This window comes from Myotis brandtii, unplaced genomic scaffold (genome assembly GCF_000412655.1).
Source record: "Myotis brandtii unplaced genomic scaffold, ASM41265v1 scaffold1162, whole genome shotgun sequence".
NCBI lineage: Eukaryota > Metazoa > Chordata > Mammalia > Chiroptera > Vespertilionidae > Myotis > Myotis brandtii.
Genome location: NW_005354021.1, coordinates 435,818 through 462,040, shown reverse-complemented (window position 1 = coordinate 462,040; position 26,223 = coordinate 435,818). Strand labels below are relative to the sequence as shown.

Genomic DNA, 26,223 nt, shown 5'->3' with positions numbered 1-26,223 from the left:
ACAGTGTCTGCCCCAGAGCATTAAACAAAATGAATCCTGTTTGCTGCTCTTCTTCTTACTCTTCCTTTGAAAAGTGACGGTGAGTAAACTGTGTGTGGTTAGGACCCTGGACCTGGGGTTGGAATCCACACTGTGCCACTTACCAGCTGTGTAACCTGCAGGTGTTGCTTAACCTCACTGGGCCTCAGTTTTCCCATCTGCAGAAGTGGAATGATTATAGTTCCTACTGCCCGGGGTTGCTGTGAGAATTCAGGTAGTGAATGTAATAGAAGTAGTTCCTTATGCTTTGCCTCTGCTCTTTCTCTTGTCTGATGCACCATGCTTTTCTCTCTCCTCTCAGGTACTTCCACCTTATTGTTCTCCTTGGAAACCCTCTATAACTTGCTATTGCACTCTACTCAAATTCTCCTGTGCTCCAAGCTTACATTCTTATAAGCCTGGCTTGATGTCTCTTGAGTCCTCAGTGTGGGCCAGAGGCATGTTTCTTAGCTATGTGGTGTAGTAACATGAACACAACCCGGGCTCAAATCACCTTTCTGCCATTTATAAACTCCGTAATTTGGGGTAAATTCCTTAATCTCTGTGGTTAAGTAACTCCAAAGTTTTCAAATCTGTAAAATGGGAATAATTTACCCCGTTGTATGGGAGGATTAGATAAGATTACACACTGGGTGTGTAGTAGGGGCTCAGTAAATGTTAGTCTTATGCATTTTCCTTTTTCCTTCTTGTTTTTCCTTCTCATTTTGGAAAGCTAGCATGGGCTAACAGCATGGTTCTCAAGCCAAGCTGCACATTAGCATCCACCATTTGGGAGAGTTTTGAAGCCCTGGCTCCACACCGCAGAGAGTCTGATTCACCGAGCCTGGGGCGGGCCCCGCATCGGTCCATTGTTGTGTTGTTATTATTGTCTTTAATGGTCTCCAGATGTTTCCAGTGTGGCAAACGTGAGGCAGAAGAGGCTGGCCTAGCAAGGAGGCCAGGGTTGACCACTCACCAGTGACTCCCACACACTTCTCTGAGCTTCTTGGGAGGATTCAATTAAACAATGTATATAAAAATTGCGGAACATAGTGTCTGACACATAAAATATGTTTTTCAAGGATGGGAAAGAGGAAGCCTGATAAGGGAAAAATCAGTTCCCATAAATTCTCCCAGGAAAGATGACCTGTAAGAGTTGCACAGGGAGGCAATGTAATAACATTGAACTTGAGGTTCCCTGTCTTGCATAGATGGTACCTGACTCTCTTCCCACATCTATTTGGTAGCTGCATGAGCTGAGATAGAGGGATTGATGTGTCCAGAGTCAGCCAGGGTGCTGTTATGAAGCCCAGCCAAAGCCCAATGCCGGTTCCTAGCCTTCCTTCTCATTCCTATGCAATAACCTGATGTTGAATGACCTTGCTTCTCTCTTATTGATTTCTCCTCCCAGTAGTTAAGCTGCAAGGGATCAATGAGAGAATGATCCACAAACAGATAGGCATTGTACACACCACCATTTTAAGGACAGTCTTCTTACTCTGGCTTCAGTTGTCTCTAAAAATCATAGGTCTGTAGGCAGCGCATTTCCCTTCTCCTACCAAAGATGATAGTAAATCATTAGAGCAGATTTTTCTCCATTTCCTCTTTCTGCAGTTCTCTTTATAAGAGTTCTCATTGGGGTTCAATGGGCATTCGAGGTAGGAAAAGCAAAGTAAGCTGCCAAAGGAAACTTAAAAAGCTGAACTTTAAGTTTCCCAACTAAATAGAGTAAAATTAAAATGATGGCAGAACTGTCGCTCTCATAATCAGATAATGCATTTTTTCATAAACATTTAAGAAAGCTCATTTCAAGAACAGGGACCTTAGTCAACAGAGATTTGTTGGTTGATTGATAAAACATCACCAGGATCATTTTGAGTCTTACCTCCAGGTAAAACATTTTCTAGTTACTAAAGTCTTGCCACAATCACCCTAAGGTTATCTTATAGCTGTCCACTGAACTACACCTCTGGAGTTTCCCAAATACAATGCATTCTTGAGATACCATATATTTAAGTAGTTGATAATGTTGTTAGCCTTATTCGCTATCTCTCAAGCAGTAACTTTAAAACTGCACCACAGAAATCTGCAGCTCTTCTCCTGTCTCTGTAGCTCTGCTCCACCCCAAATGCATACATTCACCCCTCCTAACTGCTTGCTTCCCTCTTCCTCAGTGACCTGGCTTAGAAGCTCCCCTGGTCTTTGGCTCAAGGACTCTAAATTAGGCTCTTCTGCCACTTTGCATTAGCAGTCTTTAAATTCCTATTTGGGTATCAGGACGCCAAAGCCAGTGCTCTCACGGAGGGTGCTCCTTGGCATTTGAGCCTGGCACTCCAATTCATGCTTCTGGTGTATCACTTTTCTAACTGCATCAAATCTTCCTGTAGATTCTAAGAAAATATCCCACCCTCTGAAGCCTACCCCTAAGGCAATGGTCTCGGTAGAGGCCAGGGAGGCCAGGCTTTACTCCTTGTGGGTGGATGGAGAGGTGGAGGGGATGGCATTGCCAGGGGTCTCTCATCTTTTCCCAGGACAGTACCATGTTTAATGTCTGTCCACCACCACCACCACCCCCCCTGCCCCGCAAATGATGTTTAAGCTATAGCTTGACCATGCCATTCGATGTTTATGGTATTTAATAATGCATCATCTGACAACATTTACCATTCCCCTGTGGTCTCAAAAATGTTTAAGGGCTACCCCAGGGAGGCACTGTGCTCAGCAGTGAGGATACACAGAAATGATACTGGCCTTCCCCTCAAAGAACTTATGGCCATACAATTTCTGCGGCACATTACCCTTACCATCATCATCATCATCATCATCATCTCCTGGTCTTCCCCAGCCCCTCTGGCTACTCCTTCTCAGCTTCCAAAGACCCCTTCCCCCTCTGGCTGATCCTCAGTACTGGTCCCCCAGGGTTCCATCATAGTCTTCTTTCTCTACACACTCTCCCTTGGGCAAATGAATTCACATCTGGGGCTTCACATACCACTTTAAGCAGATGGCTTCCATTTTGTATTTCTAGATTGGACTCTTGTAATCACAGGCTTGTTTTCCTAACTGCTTTCTAGATATCTCCATTTGGTGGCTTCACAGATATCTTAAACTCAGAATATCCAAACCTTCTATGCATTACCTTCTTCACAAATCTATGTCTCCCCCCCTTTATTTCCTGTGACAGTGAGTGGAGCTCTCATTCTCTTGCCCACTGCAGACGGGTTTTCCCTTCACAACTCAACTCCAATCAGTTAGAACTTCCCCCTCACTCTGCCTCCCAGATGCTCTGCAGGTTTGTCCCCTTCGTTCCTCATCCTTTGCCATGGCTCTAGTTGAGACTTTCTATTTGTCTTCAAGAATCTAGAGCATTGCCACATTGCTTCTGGCCAACTGATTCGACATATAGTCTCCAAGCAAGTTCTTCTAAATTTAAATCCTTCCATATCACATGCCTTCGAACAGTCATCCAATGGCTCTCTTTGTTTACTGGTCAAGCCCAAATCCTTGGGGTGATTACAAAGCACTTCCCCATCTAGTCCCCATTCACCCTTCTAGGTCAATCTATAGCAATGTCCCACCACAAAACCAACGTTCTAGCTTCCCTGAGCAGTTTACCTGCTTGGCACATTACCACATATACCTGCTTTCCTAGTCCTCTGTGTCAATGTCCTTTGTCTGGAATGCCCTTTCCCCTTGTTCACCTGGGAAAAGCCTACTTCGTCGTCTTTGAGACCCAGCTCAGGCCTTTCTCTCAAACAGCCCCCGAATTCCCCAGACAAAACAAGGGGCCTTTTTCCTAGTCTTCCTAGAGGTTCCCAGGGGATGTGGCTATATTAATACTTTCCACATTGTGTTGTTTATATTTCCCCCTCAGACTGTGTGCCTTGAAGGCAGGTATCAATGTCTTATTTATTCTTTAATCTCCCAGTCCCAACACCTAGCATTCAACAATATTTGTTGAATGGATGAAAAATTGATGCTTGGATAAAAAATTAAAATGAAATAAATTTACTAAACCTTATTCTTAAAGTGCAAAAAAGTAACTGAAGAAAGCCCACATGTGCATCCTGCTCTGTGTCTTACAGAGATCAGGGACACAGGCGCTGGCCAGGAAGGTGGGGAAGGAGCCTCCTGCTTGAGCTAGTTCCATGATATTCAGAAACTTAAGGCTCCTTTTCTTAAACTAGGAAGGAACATAGCAGGGTGTAACTTGAAAAAAAATGTTTTTTCACTTGCTTTCACTCATTTGCAATTTTTCCTCATCTTAACTACTTTAAGATCATCTAATCCCCCTCAATAAAAACTAATAATTGCCACCAAATAAATTAAAGATGAGAAAACTAAAAATAAATGTAGAAACTGGAAGAGACTATTAATGAAGATCAAAGTGGGCTGTGTATCTAAATGAATTTCACTGACTGGTTTGGGGGACGGGTTAATAAAGACGTTAATAGTAACTCCCCAGGGGCTTTGGGCAGTGCTCAGAGTGCAATGGTAATGAGCCCAATCAGGGTTCACAGCTTGGAGAGCGCCAGTGGCTTCATTAGCTGGAGCAAGGGGTGGGGGTGGGGTGGCTGCTGGAGTCTCAGGGTAGGAACTCCACTCACAGCACAATCCAGAAGCATGTCGCCAATCTCACAGATTCCAAAATCCAGTCTGGGTGGAAGGACATAATCATTTAGAAATGGACTTGGAAAAGTGTTCTGAGCTGGTCCCCGGTCTGGGTCATTGTTCTGTTACCAAATCATTATATTTGCCCTTTGATGGCTGGAAGGTAATGTGGCAAACTGTCAGAGCGCTGCCTTGGAGTCCAACAGACCTGGGTGTTCTGGGTCACCCCCTCCCTGGTGAGGTGACTCTAGGCAACACACACACACCCCTAAGCCTCAGCTCTCTCCTCTATACCGTTGGGATGAGAATACTGTCCCCATCTGATAGGGCTGTTGTAAGTCAGAGTAGAATGGTGTATGTAAAGTGCCTAACTCATAGTTAGTGCTTAACAACAGTGGTTATTATTATCCAGTAATAAGGTGAATGATAAGTTACATATGCTTTCTCGGCAAAGCAGGCAGAACAGGTCTTTATTTATGTTTTTATTTATTTCAGAGAGGAAGTGAGGGAGAGAGAGAGAGAGAGATAGAAACATCAATGATGAGAGAGAATCACTGATTGGCTGCCTCCTGCATACCCTCTTCTGGGGATCAATCCTGCAACCTGAGCATGTGCACTGACTGGGAATTGAACTGTGACCTCCTGGTTCATAGGTCGATGCTCAACCACTGAGCCACACCAATTGGGCCAGAACAGGACGTTTAGAGAGTACAATGGGAACTAAAACCCAGGTTCTCTAACTTCTAGTCATTGATTTCATCCTATATAATAAAAGCGTAATATGCTAAGTGTCCGACCGATTGGTCGCTATGACACGCACTGACCACCAGGGGCAGACGCTCCGGTAGGTTAGCTTGCTGGTTGGGTCCAGCCAATCAGGACTGGGCAAGAGGGCTGGACATGCCCTGGAGCCCTCCCGCAGTCCCTCCCCAGCCGGCCGATCCCATCAGCCCCAATGAGGACTGGGCAAGATAGCCCTGATCAGCCCCGATTGCTGGTCAGGCCGAGGGACCCCACCTGTGCACGAATTCGTGCACCAGGCCTCTAGTTTAACATATAGTTTGTGACTTTATGTGCCAGTTAGGGGCCATGTGTAAAATACTAGAAACACTAAAAGGGGTCAGGTGTGCTCTGTAGAAAACTTCAGCACTCTTTCCGCTATGCCATGCTTTGGGTGAAATCAATGATGATGACACTAATGTTATCTGTGATTTAGTCGCCCTTACTGGTACCCATTACGTAGCATGTAGATAATAAGGGCCCTCCCAGGAAAGAGGCCCGAGGCCATAGAGTGGACAGGCATCTCACCACAGCTCGGGGCAGGGAGAGAAGCAGAATGGAGCCTTCACCAGCAGTCAGCTTCAACAGGCCCTCAAAACTGACTTAGGTCAGTGTTTGGAAACTGAAGGTCAGCTCTTAGGGTGTGCAAATTCAAACACTGTTTAGCCCCAAGCAAGCAAAAACAAAACTCAGTTCTGGAGCCAGTTCTGGAGCCTGACATTGAGGAGGAAGCCAGAATGCAAGGGAGCAAAACATCAAGAGAGAGGCATGGCATCAGCTCTCACACATCTGTCACCAAGTCACAGCTCGATGCACCTCCACACGGTGTAGAAAACAGAACGACCACATGCTTTGGTTGAGAACCTACTAAAAGGCACCATGTGTGGCGACTCGTGGTCACTAGACTTAGTATGGCGACCATGCCACACTATATACATAAATCAAGTCATCATGTTGTACACCTAAAACAACTACGATGCTATATATCAATTATATCTCAAAAAAAAAATTAGGTCCCATGGCAGATGCAGATGAATAATTTCCCATGTAGATGAATAATTATTTCTCAGAACAGCCCTGCAAAATGAGACTCAGGGATTAGTCGGTTAGTGGAAGAAGAACAATATTTGGCTGTGGACTGGCCCCCTGCCCATTCAGAAATGCTTCTGTGGGGACCGGGAAGAAAGCCTTGGCTTTGTGGTGTAAGATCGTGGTACTCCCACCAGCATGGGCCCTGGCAGGCAGGAGGAAGGACTAGCAGTTATGTGTGCCCTGTGCTTGGCACACAGGGAACACTTTTCCAATGATAGGATTGTCCCCATTTCGCAGATTAGGGAACTGGGAAATAAGTAACTTCCTCCAGAAAATACAAGGTGGAGCTTGGACTTGCCCGTCCATGGGAGAGTTGATGCTCTTAGTTAAAACCTCCCTCCCCAGTGCCTCCCGCCTCGTCCAGCCCACTGAATATCTCCATAACTCCCTTGGCTAACAGGTCGAGTGACTGAGCGGATGCCAATCACAACAAACACACAGAGACTTGCTCAAAACCCTTTGAGCCCAAAGCACGGTAGCGCTTTAGCATCCCAATAGAGACAAGGGTCATTTTAGATTTTAATCATCATCTGTCCCACCGTAGTGACCAACGAAGCAAAGCTTCACTGGATTTCAGGTCAAAAGAAAACATTCCGAGAGAAAGGCTAGATTAGCTCCCTGATAATGCTGTCTGGTGTCAGCCCGCCTGTTATTTCCGTCCCTGCTATTTCTTGCTTCCACCTGGTGGTCAGAGGTTGAAAGAGCAGGCGTACTGAAAAGGACTAGGCGTGAGCAGGCTCCATTGCCTATGCCCACAGTCCATCGGAGTCTGCGTCCCTGTCGGGCTTTTAGTACCGCTTTCCTGCCTTTAGGTCTCCACTGAGTTCCTCGAGTGGAAAATCTCTCCCTGTGCAGCCTTCTTCCCCGGGGCTGGGCGGACCGGGGTAATCCCGGATGCGTCCCTGCCGCTGAGCTCATGCCACAAATCAGGCATGATTTTCAGCAGATATTCCTTTAAACGTCTGAAGGCCTCTGCGGACTCCATTCCCTTCTCAATGGGAACAAGCATCAAAGAGACAGGAATGAGATGCTTTGCACGCACATCAGGAACTAATTGCCAATTTGGCAAATGCATCGCCTAATGTCATGCACTGTTATTTCTAAATCCTCTCCTGTCCTTGACCCCAGGATCTAGATGTAAACTTGGAGCCATTAGTGAAGAAGGATAAAGTCTTCTGGTGCCCCAGATGGAATTGAGAGGGATTTAAACTCGGCGCTTTTGAGCGTGGTGAAATGAACCCAGCAGTACATTAATGCTGGGATTTGCGCTCACACAGCATGAGTGCTTTCAGGAACCGTGTTTAAGGAAGCAAACAGAGCCACGGCAGACCCTCTGAGTGGAGCAAAAGAAGCTGGATGAAACAATCAATGACACATTAAAAACCACAACTGGGCTGCAATCATGTGGCAGGAAAAAAGTTTCTCTTTATCACAGGATCTCTGCATCTAATGAGATGGCGACTGGCAACCTCCAGGGGAGTGAGGCCTCTGTTTACTTTAGCTGAGAAATGTCTAAATATTTAGTTGAGTCTTTTTAAAAGCCTTACACAATTCCGTGGCAAACCCGTCTCTAAGGTCCGATCTTCTGAGCTCTAGATTGCCATTGGAAAAATCCATGTAGAGGAAATTTGGAAAAGAAAAGCCAGAAGATGAAACACACGAATGTGGCCCTGGCTGGTACAGCTTAGCTGGTTGGCGCGTCATACCGGAGGCGGCAGGTTGGATTCCGGTCAGAGCACATACTGGAGTCACTGTTTCTCTCTCACCTCTCTCTCTCTCTCTCTCTCTCTCTCTCTTTCTCTCTCTCTCTTATCTCTCTCTCTCTTATCTCTCTCTCTCTCTTATCTCTCTCTCTCTCTCTCTCTCTCTCCCATCAATATACATATCCTCAGGTAAGGATTTTTTTTTAAAAGCACAAATGTTAACTTATTTTTTAATCTCAAAATTAACTATTTTTAATGGCTTCCAAATACTTCATTTAGAACCAAACTCCTTATCAGTTAATACCTTCTCTTATTGATTCTAAATAGTTCTCTACTTTTTATCTATGCTTGACTCCTATTGGTTCCAGTTGGGGGGCCTAAAGTACTTGAGGCTCAAAAGGGAAGGGACCCCTGATTTTTTTTTCTTGGGGCAGGGGGAAAGGGAACTTTGTAGAAACGTCCACAGGGGCCCACCCTTTCCATTCACACGACTGTCGTGCATTAGCAGGTGTGAACCAAGACCAATACCCAGTTTGCTCTAAGCTTCTGGGGTCTTCTGTGCCACAAACCCAGCGCTTCACAGTTCCGGCATCAGTTGGGGTTTTCCCCTTTTTAGACTTTCTGAGAGAATCCCCTCTAGCATGCTGTCCTTTATCATTGCTTCCTGCGGACTCTTATTAAGGATCACAAAACTGCCCCCTTCCCCCACTGCAGGAGGCCAGCACAGCCCCAGCTCCCGCCAGTTTGATTAATGTGTCTTGGCTAATTGTGTGAAGGATGGCAGGCCTTTAGCAAGTGTGACCAGCTCATTGTTCAGCCAATCACAGGCGCCTCGGTGAGCATGTGAAAAGGGGGTGTGTTGCCAGGGGAGGGTGAGTGTTCTGGCGGCTGAGTCAAAGGAGGAGCATTTTGGGGGGTCACAGAGCAACACCCACTTCTTTGAGGGGATGTTACTATGCTCTACTAAACCTGTAAACCTCGTCCTCAAAGCACTTTTTTTCTCCTCCCTCTTTTTTCAAGGAGATCTTTTTTTCCCAGGGTGTGAGCAGGCGAGACACTGGCTACTCTGCAGATGGAGTTCACGTTCCAGGGTTTTTAATATTTCACTTTTATATTTCTGTTAGAGAATGATCCTGCTGAGAGTCTGGGAATCCACGCTCGTCAGAACCCCCTCACTGACACTTGGATATATTGCTCTGAAAGCTATCCCAGGAGAAAAGATTAAACAAAAAAGAAAAAAAAGAAAAGAAAGAAAGCCTACTTTTCAAAGGCTACTTCTTAATCTGCCCACATCAAAATAAGACAACTGGCCCTTTGAAGTAGAGGACACAGAGTTCTCAGCCAGCTTGCTTACAATGGGGGTGGGGGAGAGGGACGGAAGGAAGGAGGAAGGAAGGAAGGAAGGAAGGAAGGAAGGAAGGAAGGAAGGGAGGAAGGGAGGAAAGGAAGGAAGGAAGGAAGGAAGGAAGGAAGGAAGGAAGGAAGGAAGGAAGGAAGGAAGGAAGGAAGGAAGGAAGGAAGGAAGGAAGGAAGGAAGGAAGGAAGGGAGGGAGGAAGGGAGGGAAGGAGGGAGGGAGGGAGGAAGCAAAGAAGGAAGGAAAAGAAAGGGAAAAAAGAAGGAAGAAAGAAAGAGAGAGAGAGAGAGAGAAAGACCAGTCTCTAAAATTATGCACCTCTTCAATCGAGAGAGAGAGAGAGAGAGAGAGAGAGAGAGAGACCAGTCTCTAAAATTATGCACCTCTTCCATTACCCCGATTTAATCAGGCACAACAGTCTGAATTGAGGGCTAGAATACCTGCAACCCTGCTCACCAGTGTCCCTAGAAGACAGGTAACTGCTCAGACAGATCCGTCAGCGGGCTGGGTTTTGTTTGTATTAACCTACACACAGAGGGACTGTGTTGTCTTCCTAGACACAGTCCAGGCATGGCCGGGAAATGGCAGAGTGGGCGCAGATGGAAACTGGAGGATTTGCCAAGTTCTGAGCTCTTTGGCTCCCTCAAAATTGCAGTGCCAGCTGAGTTCAAAGTTTGGGGTCCTTACTACAACTTAGAACAGAAAGGAAAACAATGGAAAGCTCATCCAGAATGGTGTCCACACTTCTGCTCGGTGACATTTTTCTGGCTCTCATCCCCTCTTCTGGTCCCTTAGTCATTGGAGTACAAGGGCATGAAGCAGCAACAGCAGCTCAGAGGGGGGTGGGGTTGCTAGGGAAGGGGGTTCAGAGAGACTTGTCGATTCACAGAGGGGGTGTTCCTGGAACACAGAGGTGGACGACCCCTTTAAAACAGTCCTTATGATTGAGTCATTGATGGTATTGATCCCAGACCCAAGAGAAGCTGGACTGTTAAGATGTACAGATAGGGGTTTACATCTTGGCTGTGGCTAAGGCTATAACTCTTGTCCTTCCACAAGCTCTGCCCACAGCCACTCACTGCTCAAGCCCATGGACACAGGGCTCACACATGAGCACCCTGCCCCTCAGAAGGAGAGCTGGGGAAAGGGTGTGGACGAGTAAATACAAACCCAAGCTCTTAAACAGCCAAGAACGGACCCAGCACCCAGCACAGCAGAGAGTAGGTGCTTAAAATGGTTGGTCTCATTTGAATTACACTGAATGCTTCCTAGAAAAACAATGCGAAGTCTGAACCCCATTGATGCTGAATCTGGAGATTTCTCTCCAGAAATAAAAAATTGCACATGACTTTGAAACGACAGCAAAATGAAAGATGTCACCTATTTTTCACTGTTTTATTGGAACCCCAGTTACCTTATTTAGTCCAGAATCTGGCAGGGGAGCATTTGGCCAAGTTCCTATCATTGTTGTTCTCAACTAGGCCTTCTGTACTGAGAAACTGTTTATTGCCTGAACCAACCTGAAACCCAAATGTTTGAAGTTTGGGGAAACATCACATGCTCACTGTGGCAGCTTTGTATCAACATTATCCAAATTGTTTTCTACAACCCATCTGTGACCCTAAACTTCTGCTTGCACCCATTGCAGAAAACTGGGGGTGGGGGTGGGGTCCCATTTTCACCTGGAGGAGAGCGTATAGGCGGGGTGAAGAGAGGTATGGGCAGGGTCGGAAAAGACGAAAGCCAGACTCTCCTAGAAACCATGGCAACAAGAGAGAGGACCTATCGCAGCCTGGGTCCTGGTCTCCGCAAGAAGCCTGTTCTTTTTTCTCTCTATCTCAGACCAAAGGCAAGGCCCTGTGGCCAGACAGCAGCATTTTTCTCAGGTGCCAAACTAGCAAAATGGTTAGAAATGGTAACCTATGTGTGAGTGACCCTAAAGCCATTTAGCAATGCCTACGACCATTCACACAAAGCTGAAATGACTTTATGGTTTGTCTTTAGCTTGCTATAAGGTTTCCGTAATCCTAGTTAGTTCAAGATCTCTGATCCCCGTGGATAGCTGTTTGAGCAAAAATAGTAGATGCTGCAGAAAGAAAGAAAACCATCCCTAGCCTCCATTGTCCACTGTTTTTCTCTTTAACCACCTTTTCCATCCCTCTCCAGTGTCTTGCTCTCAGGAAGCCCTTGCAAGATAAGCTCATACCAATGTTCACAGTGACAACAGTTTGGAAAAAAAAAAAAATCCGTTTTTAGTCATGGGGCACCGTAAGACTATGAAGACTAGAAAAGGTGACTTGGGCCACATTCACCCTAACCTGTCCTTCTCTGTGCATATCTACCTCTCCTTCCATCCTGGCAGCAGGAGTCCAGCTCTCGTGTGGCCATTCTTGCTTCTCCAGCATCGGATACATCCCTTCATCCTATAGCTCACCGCTTGGCTCCACCCTTCTGTCTCTACATCTTTGATGTGACAACTGGTTAATCTGTCCCCTCTGCCATGGTCTTGGGACCATTCCTCACAGACCTCCCCCGTGGACAACACGTCTAACACTTCCATATCCACCCTAGGAGCTAGTCTTGGAGGACCAAATACGTGACAGAAAATGACCCAGTGGTGAACTCTTGTACAATCTAGACACATCTTAGCTCTCCTGCCCAAGGCCTAATGAGCCAAATGAGTTTCTACCTCCCCTCTGTTGTAGAAGCATAGAAATCCATGACAGCCCTGGGCTCAAACATGACACTATCTTTGTAGTTGCTTCCTTTGGCACTTGTGTATTTGGAAATGGATGTGGAATCCACAGTAACAGTCATTTCAAATGCTCATTCAGTTTGCTACTTGTGGTTTACAGAGCTTGAGAACTAATCTAACCTTAACTACTATTTCAGTGTCCTTCTCGTAAAAGGATTAGTCAGGGAATTCAAGAACCTAAAAATTTGTCTAGACCTATCTTCCCTGTTGAGTTAACAACAATAGAACACTCTGTGTACCTAAATCTCTCACACTGCTAATTCTTAGAGCACTCCAAAGCTCAAATCAAATGTTACCTGGATTGTAGTTAGGTAGTTTGGAAACTCCAGGCCAGGTGTCCTCGGTAGGGACTCCCAACACCTACGCAAAGCCAAAGAAAGACAGAGAGAAGTTAGGGGAGACGTGAGGCGGATGGAGCAGGTGTGAAGACATGAAGGACAGATCAGGCAAGAATTAGACGTAGGTCACATTACACCAGCTGATGTATCCAAGAAAGAAACTTTTGTGTTTCCTTATTTGTAGCTGTATGGGCAAAACTAGTATATTCCTGTGGTCCTGTAATGGTCAATTTTATGGGTGAACTTGATTGAGGCAAGGGATGCCCAGATAGCTGGTAAAACATCTTTTCTGGGTGTGCCTGTGAGATGTTTCAGGAAGAGATTAGCATTTGAATCAGTGGACTGAGTAGAGACCCGTCCTCACCCACCTGGGAAGCATCATCCAACCCATTGAGGGCTCCAAGAGGAACAGATAGGTGGAGGAAGGACATGATCTCTCTCTTTTTGAGCTGGGATGTCTGATTTCTCCTGCCCTCAGACATCAGTGCCCCTGGCTCTCGGGTCTTCAGACTCAGATTTATCACCGGCAGCCCCCGCAGTTCTCGGGCCCTTGGCCTCGGACTAAATTATAGCAGAACCACTGGCTTTTCTGGTCTCCAGTTTGCAAATGACATATTTCAGCCTCCATGACTGCATGAGCCAATTCCAACAATAGATCTCCTCTTATAGATCTCTAGATATCCTATTGGCTTTGTTTCTCTGGAGAATCCTAATACAGGTTCTGAGCTTGTGTCTCCACTAACTCACTTGTTCTGAAGCAGATCATACAGCCTTGCTTGAAGTCATATCCTCATCATTAAATATCTTTTGCACGACCAACATACATTAGGATGCTATGTTGGGAGCTGGGATATAAAGAAGCAGGAGGGATGTCCCTTTGCCTTACATTAGAGAACTATATATATATCCAACAGGAGGCATTGACAGCCTACATTATGCCCCAGCCTGGCGTTCAGCTGTTCACAATACGCTCAAATTAAAAGGGTTCAGATTACTGACCTTGAGGCAGTGGAATGTTGGCTAAAATTGATCCCTAGCCCAACCCCAGTCCTTTCTACCAAATTCATCTCATTTGCTTGAGTTTTCTGTGGCCCAACAGCTTGGAGTCTGGTATTTGGGTTTTAACTGGTGGGTAGTAATAGTAACAACATCACTAAAGAAAACCTCCTTTGTACTTTGGCTTACCAAATTAAAGCTCTAGTTTTGAATTAATGGGAAAATAACAGTCCTTGGGAATACAACGACAAAACATTTCAGATTTGGGATGGTGATGTTTCTGAGTTTCCTTATAGGTATCGCCTTATCATTTTTAAAAAAAGATAATCATAAAAGCCCAATGTTAGTTATATCTGGGAGCTAGAATAACACTGTTTTTATAAAACGTTAGTAAACTACTAATAGCTTTTATTACACCATTACAATATAATTCTTCTTAGAAGCATTTTTTATAGAAAGAGGCTACAGAATCCATTTTAAAATGCTGGACAGAGACAATAAGAAGTCAACTGCCCAACAAGTGGCTGATGATCATCAATGAGGAATCCAGAACCTTAATACCCACCGGCTTGCTGACCAGGACTCTGGCAGGAAAGTACATTTTGTGGTGCCTGTTAAGCTTGTCCTCGAACAAAAGACACCCAAGTGCTATTTTCCCTCATAGAATGAAAAATCACACCACACAGCAAAATCTTCTTTCTTTGATCCATTCCCTAAACAAGCTGAAAAGCTACTGGGAGGATTACAGGCGTCTCCTATCAACCACCTGAGCCCAAGAGGCACTAAAGGTCCTGAATCCATTGTGAAAAACCAACTGGACTACTTCTACTTTTGTAGGAGTGGGCAGGAGGATGGGAAGCTAATTCCTCGTTTTTAACCTACCATCATATGCACTGGATGCTTATTGCACAGAGGTGCATGCAAGCCAGTGGATGTGACTCACAGATAGCCATACGTCTTTGGTTAATGGGCAAAGTACAATGAAAAGAAAGCAAAGATAATGAAGAGAAAGCAATAAGGGAAATAAATAACGACCACATCCATATTTTTCTGAGGCGAACCCAAGTGCTATTTTCCCTCATAGAATGAAAAATCACACCACACAGCAAAATCTTCTTTCTTTGATCCATTCCCTAAACAAGCTGAAAAGCTACTGGGAGGATTACAGGCGTCTCCTATCAACCACCTGAGCCCAAGGAGCACTAAAGGTCCTGAATCCATTGTGAAAAGCCAACGGGACTACTTCTACTTTTGTAAGAGTGGGCAGGAGGGTGGGAAGCTAATTCCTCATTTTTAACCTACCATCATATGCATTGGATGCTTATTGCACAGAGGTGCATGTAAGCCAGTGGATGTGACTCGCAGATAGCCATACATCTTCGGTTAATGGGCAAAGTACAATGAAAAGAAAGCAAAGATAATGAAGAGAAAGCAATAAGGGAAATAAATAACGACCACATCCATATTTTTCTGAGGCGAAAGTTACCAGAATGGTTATTTTGTGTTATGTTTAATTAAATCAGCAAAATGGATACCAATAATGTTTACTATATTAAAAGCTGTAAGCTTGAGATTTTAAACGTTTAAACAAAATTCAATATCCTTTATTTGGAAATTTGATGCTGAGTTTCTATTTGAAAGTTATTGAATTTGTTTTCACTTGAGAAAATTACTAAATCTCCACTTCAGTCTGGGAAACTGAAAACCAAAAATTGTTGATTTACGCCCTCCCTAAAGGCTCCTAAAAAGGCAGCTAGTGAGTGCTATATTTGAAAACAGTGGGCTGCAGGGGCTGTTTTCGACCTTTGTTGGAATGGAAACTGAAGGCATTTTGATTAATGGATTCATCAGATGTGAAAACACACACACACACACACACACACACACACACACACACACACACACTTCAGAAAGATGATAAAAGAAAAATTCAGGACTTCTCATAATGTCTTTATTCCTAAGAGTGAGACCTCAGGATAAATCTAGAGGAAGGTTGTGTTTAGAGACAGGGAGATTTAGAATGGACACGTTGCTTTCAAAGAAGCCATTCCTACATCCACTCTCGTAGACTGGAAATGGATTTCCTATTCTCATTTGGGTAGACCATGTTTAGTAAAACGTAAGTTCAGGAACTATTTGTAATGTTTATATTTCTAACCCGCCTGAGATGTAGTAGCAGAAAGACAACACACTGCTGATTGGGGTGACTTTTCCACTTTGCCCTCAGAGTGTGGAGCTACAGCTGGGATAAATGTCAATGATGACAAAACCATTGTCCTCCTTCGGCAGGACCAGGTAGGAATGAGACATAATGAATCTGACCTCCTGCTGCTCACAAAGTATGGCTAGGTACTATGGAACTGTATCCTTGGTCAGTACAGATCAAAAGTCAACAATGAGCTATGCAAGTTGACAAACTCGATAAAAACTACCTGGGTGGGTGGTGGAATCAGATAAACAGAGAAGAATATTATGATTTTAAATGATGGGAGCTACAAGATTCTTCTTGTTCAAAGAAGTCACAACTTCATGGAATCAGAAAATCAAATACGAGTGGTCCCGGACTTACTATGGTTTGATTTATGACATTTTCAGCTTATGATGGGTTTATGAGGAGGTAACCTGTCATAGGTTGAGGAGCCTCTGTAACATGTATCACGCTGGAAACCCAGGGAGGTCGGTGATGTGAATTGCTCTCCCTCATAACTTGAAGTTAGAGCTGGGTTCAGAACTCACGTCTTCTGACTGCAGGCCAGTGGTATTTCTAATATGGTCACTTGTTTTAAATTTGCAATGAGTTGTCATAAATGTCAAAATAAAGTCCCGTTGGTTGACTGCAGTGTGATAAAGACAATGGTAGACATGAACATGGCTTTCTGGGCAGGAACTATTTGTCAAGACATGTTTGTTTTTGCTGTTAAGACATGTTTGTTTTGGTACTTAATGTCCAGGTTCAAGTGCAAATTCTTTCACTTACTGAATTACCAAACACATCTTCAGATGGCCAGTGTCAGTCAGCGAGGCCAGTCCTGGAAACTTAAACCAATAACTAGAGAGCCATCAGGTCCTGGGAAATAGCCCATTCTTTCTGTTCTGTGATATCTAAGTACTTCCTCTAGTGTGGACAAGAAGTAAGACCACACGGAGGAACAACGAGGCTGTATATCAGGAAAGGCTTTTCCGCACTTAGGTGATTGAAACATCTCTACAATAATAATTTATCTGACAGGGAAAGGCAGCAGATATTTCTTGAGCACTTTTGGCACAGGAAACTTGCTATGCATCTGACCTTATGGAATTCTGACAGAAGGCTAGGAAGTCATGACCGGCAGCCCCATTTAACAAATGAGCAAACGGAAGCTCAGAGGAGCTACACAGCCTGCCCACATTTGTTTAGCTAAAAAGTCGCTAGAATTCAAACCCTGGCTTTACAGTTTTAAAGCTATTATTACATTAAGCTGCCTCCAGCTTAGACGATGTTTTCTCACCCAGTGATGCTGTTTGAAGAGAAATAGCATTTATCTGTCTTGCAGGGGAGCTTGGAGAAAAAAAAATCAGTATTTCCTATGTTGCTCCATAATAGCCCCCATATATCAAAAAGAAAATTGTAATGGCAGTAATTAATCTCTATAAAATGTCTTAATTTCTCAAAGCACATTTAATTTTAGCCAGAAGACAGTGTCTTCTGGGTCACGAATTTCTAGCACAAGACTGGCATAGAATTTCTTCATCGAGGTGAGACAATAACTTTCCAGAACTGGCAACTAATTATTTTCCCCTTTCCCCAGTGTTCCCTAAAGTTTTCTGCACCTTTATGTGTGTATTAAAGATAATTTCTAGTACGGCCAGTATGGCTCAGTGGTTGAGTGTTGACCTATGAACCAGGCGGTCACAGTTTGATTCCTGGTCAGAGCAAATGCCCGGATTGTGGGCTTGGTCCCCAGTAGGGGGCGTGCAGGAGGCAGCCAATCAATGATTTTCTCTAATCATTGATGTTTCTCTCTCTCTCCCTCTCCCTTCCTCTCAGAAATCAATAAAAATATATTTAAAAAACACACAATGAGATATCACCTCACACCTGTCAGAATGGGTATCATCAGAAAATCAACAAACAACTTTTGGCAAGGATGTGGAGAAAAGGGAAACCTCATGCACTATTGGTGGGATTGCAGATTGGTGCAGCCACTATGAAAAACAGCATGGAGGTTCTTCAAAAAAGTAAAAATGGAACTGCCTTATGACTCAGTGATTCCACTTCTGGGTACATATCCAAAGAAACTCAAAACACTAATTTGAAAGAATACATGCCCCCCTATGTTCACTGCAGTGTTATTTACAATAGCCAAGATATGGAAGCAAAATAGATCCAGAGACACAGAAGAATGGAACAGAATCTCAGAGGGAAGGCAGGGGTGGGTGGTGGGTGGGGAGAGATTATCTGTATATATGCATAACCCATAGACACAGACAATAGTGAGATGAAGGCCTGGGAGGGCGGGGTGGAGCGGTCAATGGGAGAAAAAAGGGACATCTGTAATACTTTCAACAATAAAGATAAATTTTTAAAAAAGATATGGAAGCAGCCCAAGTGTCTATCAATAGAGAGTGGATATGCAATGAAATATTACTTGGCTATATAAAAGAATAACATCTTACCATTTATGACAGCATGGATGAACCTAGAGGGTATTATGCTAAGCGACATAAATCAGTCAGAGAAACACAAATACCATATGATTTCACTTGTATGTGGAGTCTAAAGACCAAACTAAATGAGCAAGCAAAATTGAAACAGACTCAGAGACACAGAGAACAGACTGATAGTTGCCAAAGGGGAGGAGTTTGGGGGAACTGGGTGACAAAGGTGAAGGGATTAAGAACTACAAATTGCTAGCTACAAGAGAGTTATGGAGATGTAAAGTACAGCACAGGAAATGTAGTCAATAATATTGCAATAACTATGTATGGTGCTGGGTGGGTACTGGAAATACCAGGGAAATCACTTTATAAAGTATATGATTGTCTAATCACTATGCTGTACACCTGAAACTAATACAAAATAATATGGAATGTAAATCATAATTAAAAATAAACTTAAGAATAAAAGAAATGGAACCACACACGCAAAAGCACCTTAACATCTTAGGCATTTGGTTTTGGAAGAGCATGATAAATACAGTATTTCTCTCACACAAACATGCTAGGCCTTCGTTTCCATTGGAGTTCTATGACAATTTAGTGCCTTGTCTTCAGTTGACAAAGATTCAGGGCCAGACATATAGTAGAATTCGAGCTGGGGGTGGCCAGGCAGAAATGTGCTTAAGTAGGAATGGCAGAAATCGCCCCAAGAAACCGAGACTATAGTATAGGGTGCAGGTGGATTCATGGGATGTTACAGGACAACAGGGGTTTCTGGACACTCATTCCCAAGGTACTTATACTGTTGCAAATACCACAGTCTCCATGACCTTAACATAGAGCTTCATATCTCAAAGCAGATGGACTGCGTCATTCGTCTCAAAGGCAAATTTGATTTAAAGTTTGAAACGCAGATATTTCTTCTTCCTAAGAGGAATTCTTCTCTTACCTCCCAGATCTTCTCCAGCTGTTCAAAGATGCTGGTAACCCCAGGAAACAAAGGTTGACCCTGGAACATTTCAATAAAGATGCAGCCGGCACCCCTAGCAAAAGAAATAAGAGTCAACAGACCGTTTCAAGGAAACCAGACCTGCAAAACTGAACTACTAGCATTTCTCCTCCCAGGAAATATTTTGGGGACAGTTAAATAGAGGCCACATGCTATTATAAAATCTTGGGCAAAAAAATAAAAGTCCCTTTGTCAACCAAAAAATAAGAACAGCCTGCAGCTTTTTGTTAAACTGGAATGCAACCAGCATTTAGGAACACAGTATAGGGAGCAAACATTCTGGCTCATTCAAGCTCATTAACTGTCCATTTTATGAGAGGAGGGGAAAGTTCTAAACCTCCAAACTGAACGCTCTCTTCCACTGAACCTAAGATGCTGTCATTGTAAGAGGCACCACTATTGTGTGTGCCATTAAGAAACAAAACACCTGCGAGTTAAACTATGACATGCTCAGAATGTTGCCTTTACACTTATTGAAAGGGCTGCTATACACTTAATTAGACAGATTATTTCATCATATGTCATACTTGTACATGCAAAAACTGGAACATCAAGTGAAAGACATTGGTTTAGGTGTTCCTGAAACTTTTTTCCACATTCAGCATTTGACTCAGACTCTTTGATGTCTATGTTTATCCACGGTATCGCCCTCGACATCAGGAGTTTGATGACACAGCATGTCTTAAAATAATCCATTAGAGAACTAACAGTCACTGGTGCTGGGCTCCCAAGCTGACCTTGCAGTTACATAGCCTACTTCTATGTCACCTTTTTACATAGGTGACTCCTGCTTAAAGAATGTTGCTAAACACGTCTGATTCACTCTCTTTCCACAACCGTTTGGTTCTTGGGGGAGGGAGGAGGAGGGAGGGAGAGGAGGGAAGGGGGGGGAGCTCTTCTGTCAGCAAGATTCTTCCAAGTCACTGACACTCATGCTGCAAGTCCTGACGCTGGCACGTTTGATGTTCACACATGTGCAATGGCAACTACAGTGCAGCCGGGCTGATGGCTATGGTCAGATGCTGCTGATTGTAAGCCGCATGCTGATTTAAGGTGCAGCAAGAGTGTGCATCTGAAAATAGGTTAAATGGGGTGAAACATGTTTCCTTCCCTATGTAGTCAAATGAGGGAGTCATTGTTGAGAGATAGTAAGAAGTATGATTTATTTTGCTAATAATGCACACTTTTCTTCTTATCGTCTCTGGATGATAAAAATGGCTCAGTGGACAGATTACAGAGATTCTCCCCACGGTCCAATACTTTGGCTCCAAATCCCTTTCACCATAACACACAATTCTGCAAACTCCTTGAACCAGCTTGACATTTTTTGGCCTGGCATGATAAAGGATATATAAGTAAAGCATTTTATTACAAATCATCATATTATTAAAGATTCATATTAAATATGGTCTTTAATATTATTCATATGTATTTATCCCATGTGATAAATTTTTATTTTTTCCATCTGACTATAGACACACGCTATTTAATTTACTTTAACTTGGGTAGGAGAAAGCAGAATTCTTATATATATAATTAAAATCTAACTGTATTTTATTATTTCTAAAGAAATATAGACTGTTTTCATGAGCTAATATTGGGTTTGCATTTTAAATAATCAACTGGCTTATTCTTAGACTTTTGTACGTATGTGAATAAAAGCTACCAGATTGAGGTTTGCAAGCAGATTTCTTCCCCCTCAAACAACAGGTTGTTTTTATCCCCAATTTTTAAAAAGTCAATTTGGATATAATAGCCACATATTTACTTTTTAATGATTTTTCATGTCTAGGAGACATCTTGATATGTGTTAAAACATCTTTGATCAGACAAATGTAACTTAAGAATCTGGTTAGCTCTAGCCAGTTAGAGCGTTGGCCTGTGGACTGAAGGGTCCTGGGTTTGATTCTGGTCAAGGGCATGTACTCTCTCTCTGTCTCTTCCCCTCCTTCCACTCGCTCTAAAAAAATCAATGGAAAAAGTATCCTCAGGTGAGGATTAACAAAGAATCTGGTCAGTAGTGTCTTGAGTCAAATTTTTAGAACTATTGTCATTTTAAAGCTTCTCATTAGCTTGTCTTTAAATATCCACATTCTTTTTTGCTTCTTATCTTTAAAGCAACAGATATATAGGGTGTCCCAAAATTCACACAAGAAGTACAGTGGGGCCTTGACTTACGAGTGTCCCGACTAACGAGTTTTTCGAGATATAAGCCGTCTCTCGGCCGATTTTTTGCTTTGAGTTGCGAGCTAAAATTTGGGTTACGAGCCAGCTTCAGATACCCCACCACCAGTTGGCGCAGCGAACGTCACAGTGAACGCCACAACATCAGCCCAGCATCACGTGTCTCACTCGTTCACTTTAAGATTTGACATACGAGTAATTTGAGTTACGAGCTCCGTCACAGAACGAATTAAACTTGGAAGTCAAGGCCCCACTGTAATTTTGATAGAAAACACAGGTTTATAATTAAAAATTGTAAATTTTTTATTGATTCATAAAGTATACAGCATAGGGTTATGTATGGAATAACACATCAGGTAAATGGCCTCCACGGCTTTGCTGGCACATACGCAAAGCTGTGGTCTTCATTGGTCTTCATTGTCCCTGCTCCTGGGCCATAATTGGTACCTGGTAATGCTTATCAAATTGAAGGGATTGAAATCAAAGGGCAATAGATATTAGAATCAGATTCAATAAACCAAGTAAAATTAGGCTTTTATTTTTTGTTGTTGTTGTTAATGCTCACGCAAAATTCAAATCTTGCATGAATTTTGGGACACCCTATAAAAGGTATAATTTAAAAACAGTAAGTGGAGAAGACTAGAAGTAATGGAAAACTGTCAAATGGTTTAAAATCATTTTGGTTGCTAGCAATGGTCAACTATGAGATAAGCCAACTCAGAAACTGAGCTGGTGAATACCATCCAATGGTCTCCACCCCCTGCCCTAACCCTTCTCTGTGTGTGCTGGCACCGGGGATTAGGAAATCAACGCTCCAGATACACTGGGGGAAATTTCTGCAACCTTTCTCAATTCTTTGGGAAATCTAAAGCTTAGTTTAGCCTTTTAGGATACTGTCTAATGCTTTTAATCCATTATTGATTTTTTTAAAAAAAAAACAGTGCCTACCGTTTATATATGACCTTCTAAGGTCTTGAAAGAAGTCCATGTATTTTTTTTTACCTTTGAGGAGATGCCTATGACTGTGGTCACCACACATCTAACTGTGGCCCCCACATGCCTGAGATATTTCAGGAATAAGGTCTAGATAACATAACACCACTGCCCTAGGAAGGAGGAGTGCCTGAGAGCCCACACTCATCACCACATCCCTTTAATCCAAGAGCCTCCCCAGCAATGTGGTTCTACTTGACACCATCTATCTTGTTCTTACACTTGAACTACAATCCCATTTAACCCCTCAAGGGGAGAGTTTGTTACCCTCATTTTAAAAATAGAGAAACATAGACATAAAGAGGATACATGGCTTTTTCAAGATAACAGAATCCAGAGAAACTGATTAGAAGTAGAATTGGCATAAAAATCAGGTCTCCTGATTCTTGGTCATTATGCTTTTGCCACCAGGCTCTGAACTATGTTTGGACATGTGTGAGCATGCATGTACAGATGAGTGTGTGTGTGTGTGTGTGTGTGTGTGTGTGTGTGTGTGTTGGGAGTGTGTGTGTGTTTCTCTGAGGACAAGGAGAGAAGACAAAGGATTGACGAGAAGAGCTAGGAGGTGAGGCATGATAGAAAGAATATAGGATTCACGCGTTGGGCAAGACTGATCTGAGTCTCAGTTTCTTTAACTGTAAAAACTTGTAGAATGATTGGAAAAATCAAATGGGATAGATATTTGAAAGCACTTTACGTTTCTGTAGACAAATGTGATTATCATTAGAATTATTATTTAAAATATAGTACAGATGATAAAGTAACCCTCAAGGGTAGGGTGACTCCTATTTTGGGGGCACTAGCTCTTACCATATGTCCAGTTCAGAGGAATATTCAGTGGCTCCCAGCAAGGCATCAGGAGGGCGGTACCAGAGGGTCACAACTTCTGAAGAGTATGTCTGGCTGGGAATGGACTTGGCCCGAGCAAGACCTGACCAAAGGGGAGAAGCACAGAACTCACTGACCTGGGATCTGGAGAGCCACAGTGACACATTCTACCAGGGAGGGTTTAGCTGGCTGAGGAAACAATATTTAAAAATAACACACACTCTCTGGGTGCTTTTAAGAAAGCTACTCAACTATCTTAACCCTTGTGCACTTCTCCATCAAGTCCATTTCTCAAAGTTTGGCCGACTTTGCAGCTAGAGGTGGCCTTCCTGGCAGCTAAGTGTAATGAGTGACTAAATCTTGCCTGCACAATACAAACAGGAGTGATGTGCGAACTTCCAGATCTCCCTCCTCCCGGCTGTAATAAGAAGGAGGCGGCAGTCATCTTGAAATATGCACCTGGAGCAACACCCTGGGGACGGGGGGGCCACAGACAGAAGGAGGGTGCACCACGCACCGGGGTGCCACCTTACACGTTCTGACTGCTCAGCTCAGATGGTTATGTGAGAGTAAGTAGGCTTCTAGCATGTTTCTGCCTCTGTAATTCTGGGTCTCTGTAACAGCGACAGAACTCACTTCCTAACCAATACGGCCGCCCTCCATTTCTGCAGCCCAGGAATCCCCAGTTAGATAAAGGGTGGGGGTTGCTAATCCAAATTGGTTAGTTTGGTAGGACCTTAGATGAGTCATTTTCAAGGGCTCCCCTGCACAATGAGAGCACTTTGTCAGCCAGCCACTGATCTCACAGAACCACAAGATCTACAGCCGGAAGAATACTCAATAGATGAGTCATTGTGTGGGGCTTGGATAAATGAATGTCTGTTAAATGTTTACGTACATACCCGGATGAAAGCTACTATCTCAGAATAAAGTGCTGCAGCGACAGTACAACTCTCTGACATCTGCCAAACAGGGAAGAGCGGCTCCTCAGCTCCCACGGAACCAGCTCTTCAACTAATATTTGCTGAGCACTTACTATGGTGCCAGGCACTAGGGATACAACATTAAGCAAAAATGGACCCAGGCCGCCATGATAATGCCCATAGTCCAGTGGAGGAGTCAAAATTGTCACACAAATGAGTGTGAGTGTGTGTGTGTGTGTGTGTGTGTGTGTGTGTGTGATTATAAACTGTGATAAGTGCTAAAATGGAAAGATATAGTAATACTCAGGAGAAATCGGCATCACTTTGGTGGAAATAAAAGCCTCACCTATATAGATACAAAGAGCCTTCATTGCAGGAAGAGTCTATTCGACAATCTGGGGCTTGATCCTGTCATTCTGGGATATCCTCAATCTACTCTGATAGAATCTGTCTCTCCACCCAGATTTACAGAAACCTACCAAGTACAGTTCACTCTATAAATGTCTCTATATCAAAAAAGGCAGTAGACTAGTAGGGGTGCCCAAGTTTTAGGATCTGACCAGACTGGAGCTTGATATGATCCTAGAGAGCTGCCATCTCTCCATGTCTTGCCTCGCACTTCCTATATGGTAGTTTGATATCCTCACAAAGCATCACTCTCCTTGAGCCTCAACTTTTCAAAGGCCAGGACTCGTCGATGCTTTAAACACGTGTGCACAAAAGCATCATTGTTCACAGCCCAGAAAGAGACTCGAGGGGCAGCTTACCAAAGTCAGCCAGCTTGAGCTCTCCCAGGTGACTGATGAGAATGTTCTGAGGTTTCAGGTCCCTGTGAAGAACGTGTTGGTGGTGGATGTACGCCAGGCCCCGCAAAAGTTGAAACATGAAAAGCTGGAAGGAATGAACACCTTATCTAAACAGATTTGAGCCACTATGTGTGGATTTCTTCTCTAAATCAAAAACAGTCATCCGTAGAATATAGTAAAAGTGTCTCTTGAGAGATAAAAAAAAAAAAAAAAGAAATGAAAAAAGGAGATTTTCTATTCAGAGCGGGAAGAAAGTACAAGTAAGTAGACCATGTCCTAAACAAAGGGATTCTGGATTTCCCTGACATCTCATGTCTTTGGTATTGAAGGAATTACCCTTCCTTAAAATCTAGAGCGAAACTTTGAAGTTTCTCTTGGAACACTAGTTATTGATTTAGATTTGAGAGATTTAATTTTTTTTTCCCACCGACAAACTTGGCATGTAAGATCAAAGTTGACCTGGAAATGATATTCTAAGGTTTACAACTGCTTACATTTCCCAAGCTCTCTGATATGAAAGCCTTTTAAAAACACAACACAAGGAGACCAGACTGGGAAACGTATCCTTAGATAGTAAAAGGAAAGAAAGGGACCATTATCTTTTTAAACCTATTTTTAAAGTCTTAGGTTGAAAGTTGAAAATGAGGGAAATATACAGTAGAGATTAAGAGGGAAGAGAGACCAAAAGAAATTAGACCCCCCCCAAAAAAAAAATCAAAAGAGACTGAGGAATAAGTAGCAGAGAGAAGAAAGAAGAGGGAATGGGAAACAACAGAAAAAATACATTCAGGTCCCCAAATTTGAAATGTTGCACGTGGTTATAAGGCACAGTAACCAGACATTTTCAGATCCCCACCATTATAGAAGTTTAAGGGGGAAAAGAATGCTCCATTTTCCAAGTGTCTTTTGCTATTTTCCAGCGCCCCTGGCAATTGAGAATTCAAATACCAACAATTAGTGTTTACAAAGACCAATGCCAACTGCAAACATGTTCTGACAGTTTAGAAAAGAAAGGACCAGCCCCAGGCTTCCTGTGGACGCAGGCAAAATAGCAGACACAGAGCTGTGTGGATGAATCCACTTTCCCACCACACCTTGGAAACTAGGAACTGCAGAGACGCTAGGACCTGTACTGATCTCACAATGACTTGGACACACTGGAGCCAAGTTCATGAGCAGCCTGGTCTGACCGAA

General features: G+C 43.4%; 1 protein-coding gene across 4 annotated transcripts in view; it reads right to left on the bottom strand.

Annotated features, from left to right (window-relative positions):
• Window positions 1-26,223, bottom strand: part of CDK15 (cyclin-dependent kinase 15) — a 93,705-nt gene that overhangs the window by 26,878 nt on the left and 40,604 nt on the right. For all 4 annotated transcript variants that reach the window (XM_014528803.1, XM_005858232.2, XM_014528809.1 and 1 more), the window contains exons 7-10: window positions 24,991-25,114; window positions 23,283-23,403; window positions 19,236-19,329; window positions 12,611-12,674 (exon numbers count right to left, since the gene is read on the bottom strand). In XM_014528803.1, the coding sequence (XP_014384289.1) occupies window positions 12,611-12,674; window positions 19,236-19,329; window positions 23,283-23,403; window positions 24,991-25,114 (403 nt within the window). The remainder of the gene's footprint in view (window positions 1-12,610; window positions 12,675-19,235; window positions 19,330-23,282; window positions 23,404-24,990; window positions 25,115-26,223) is intronic.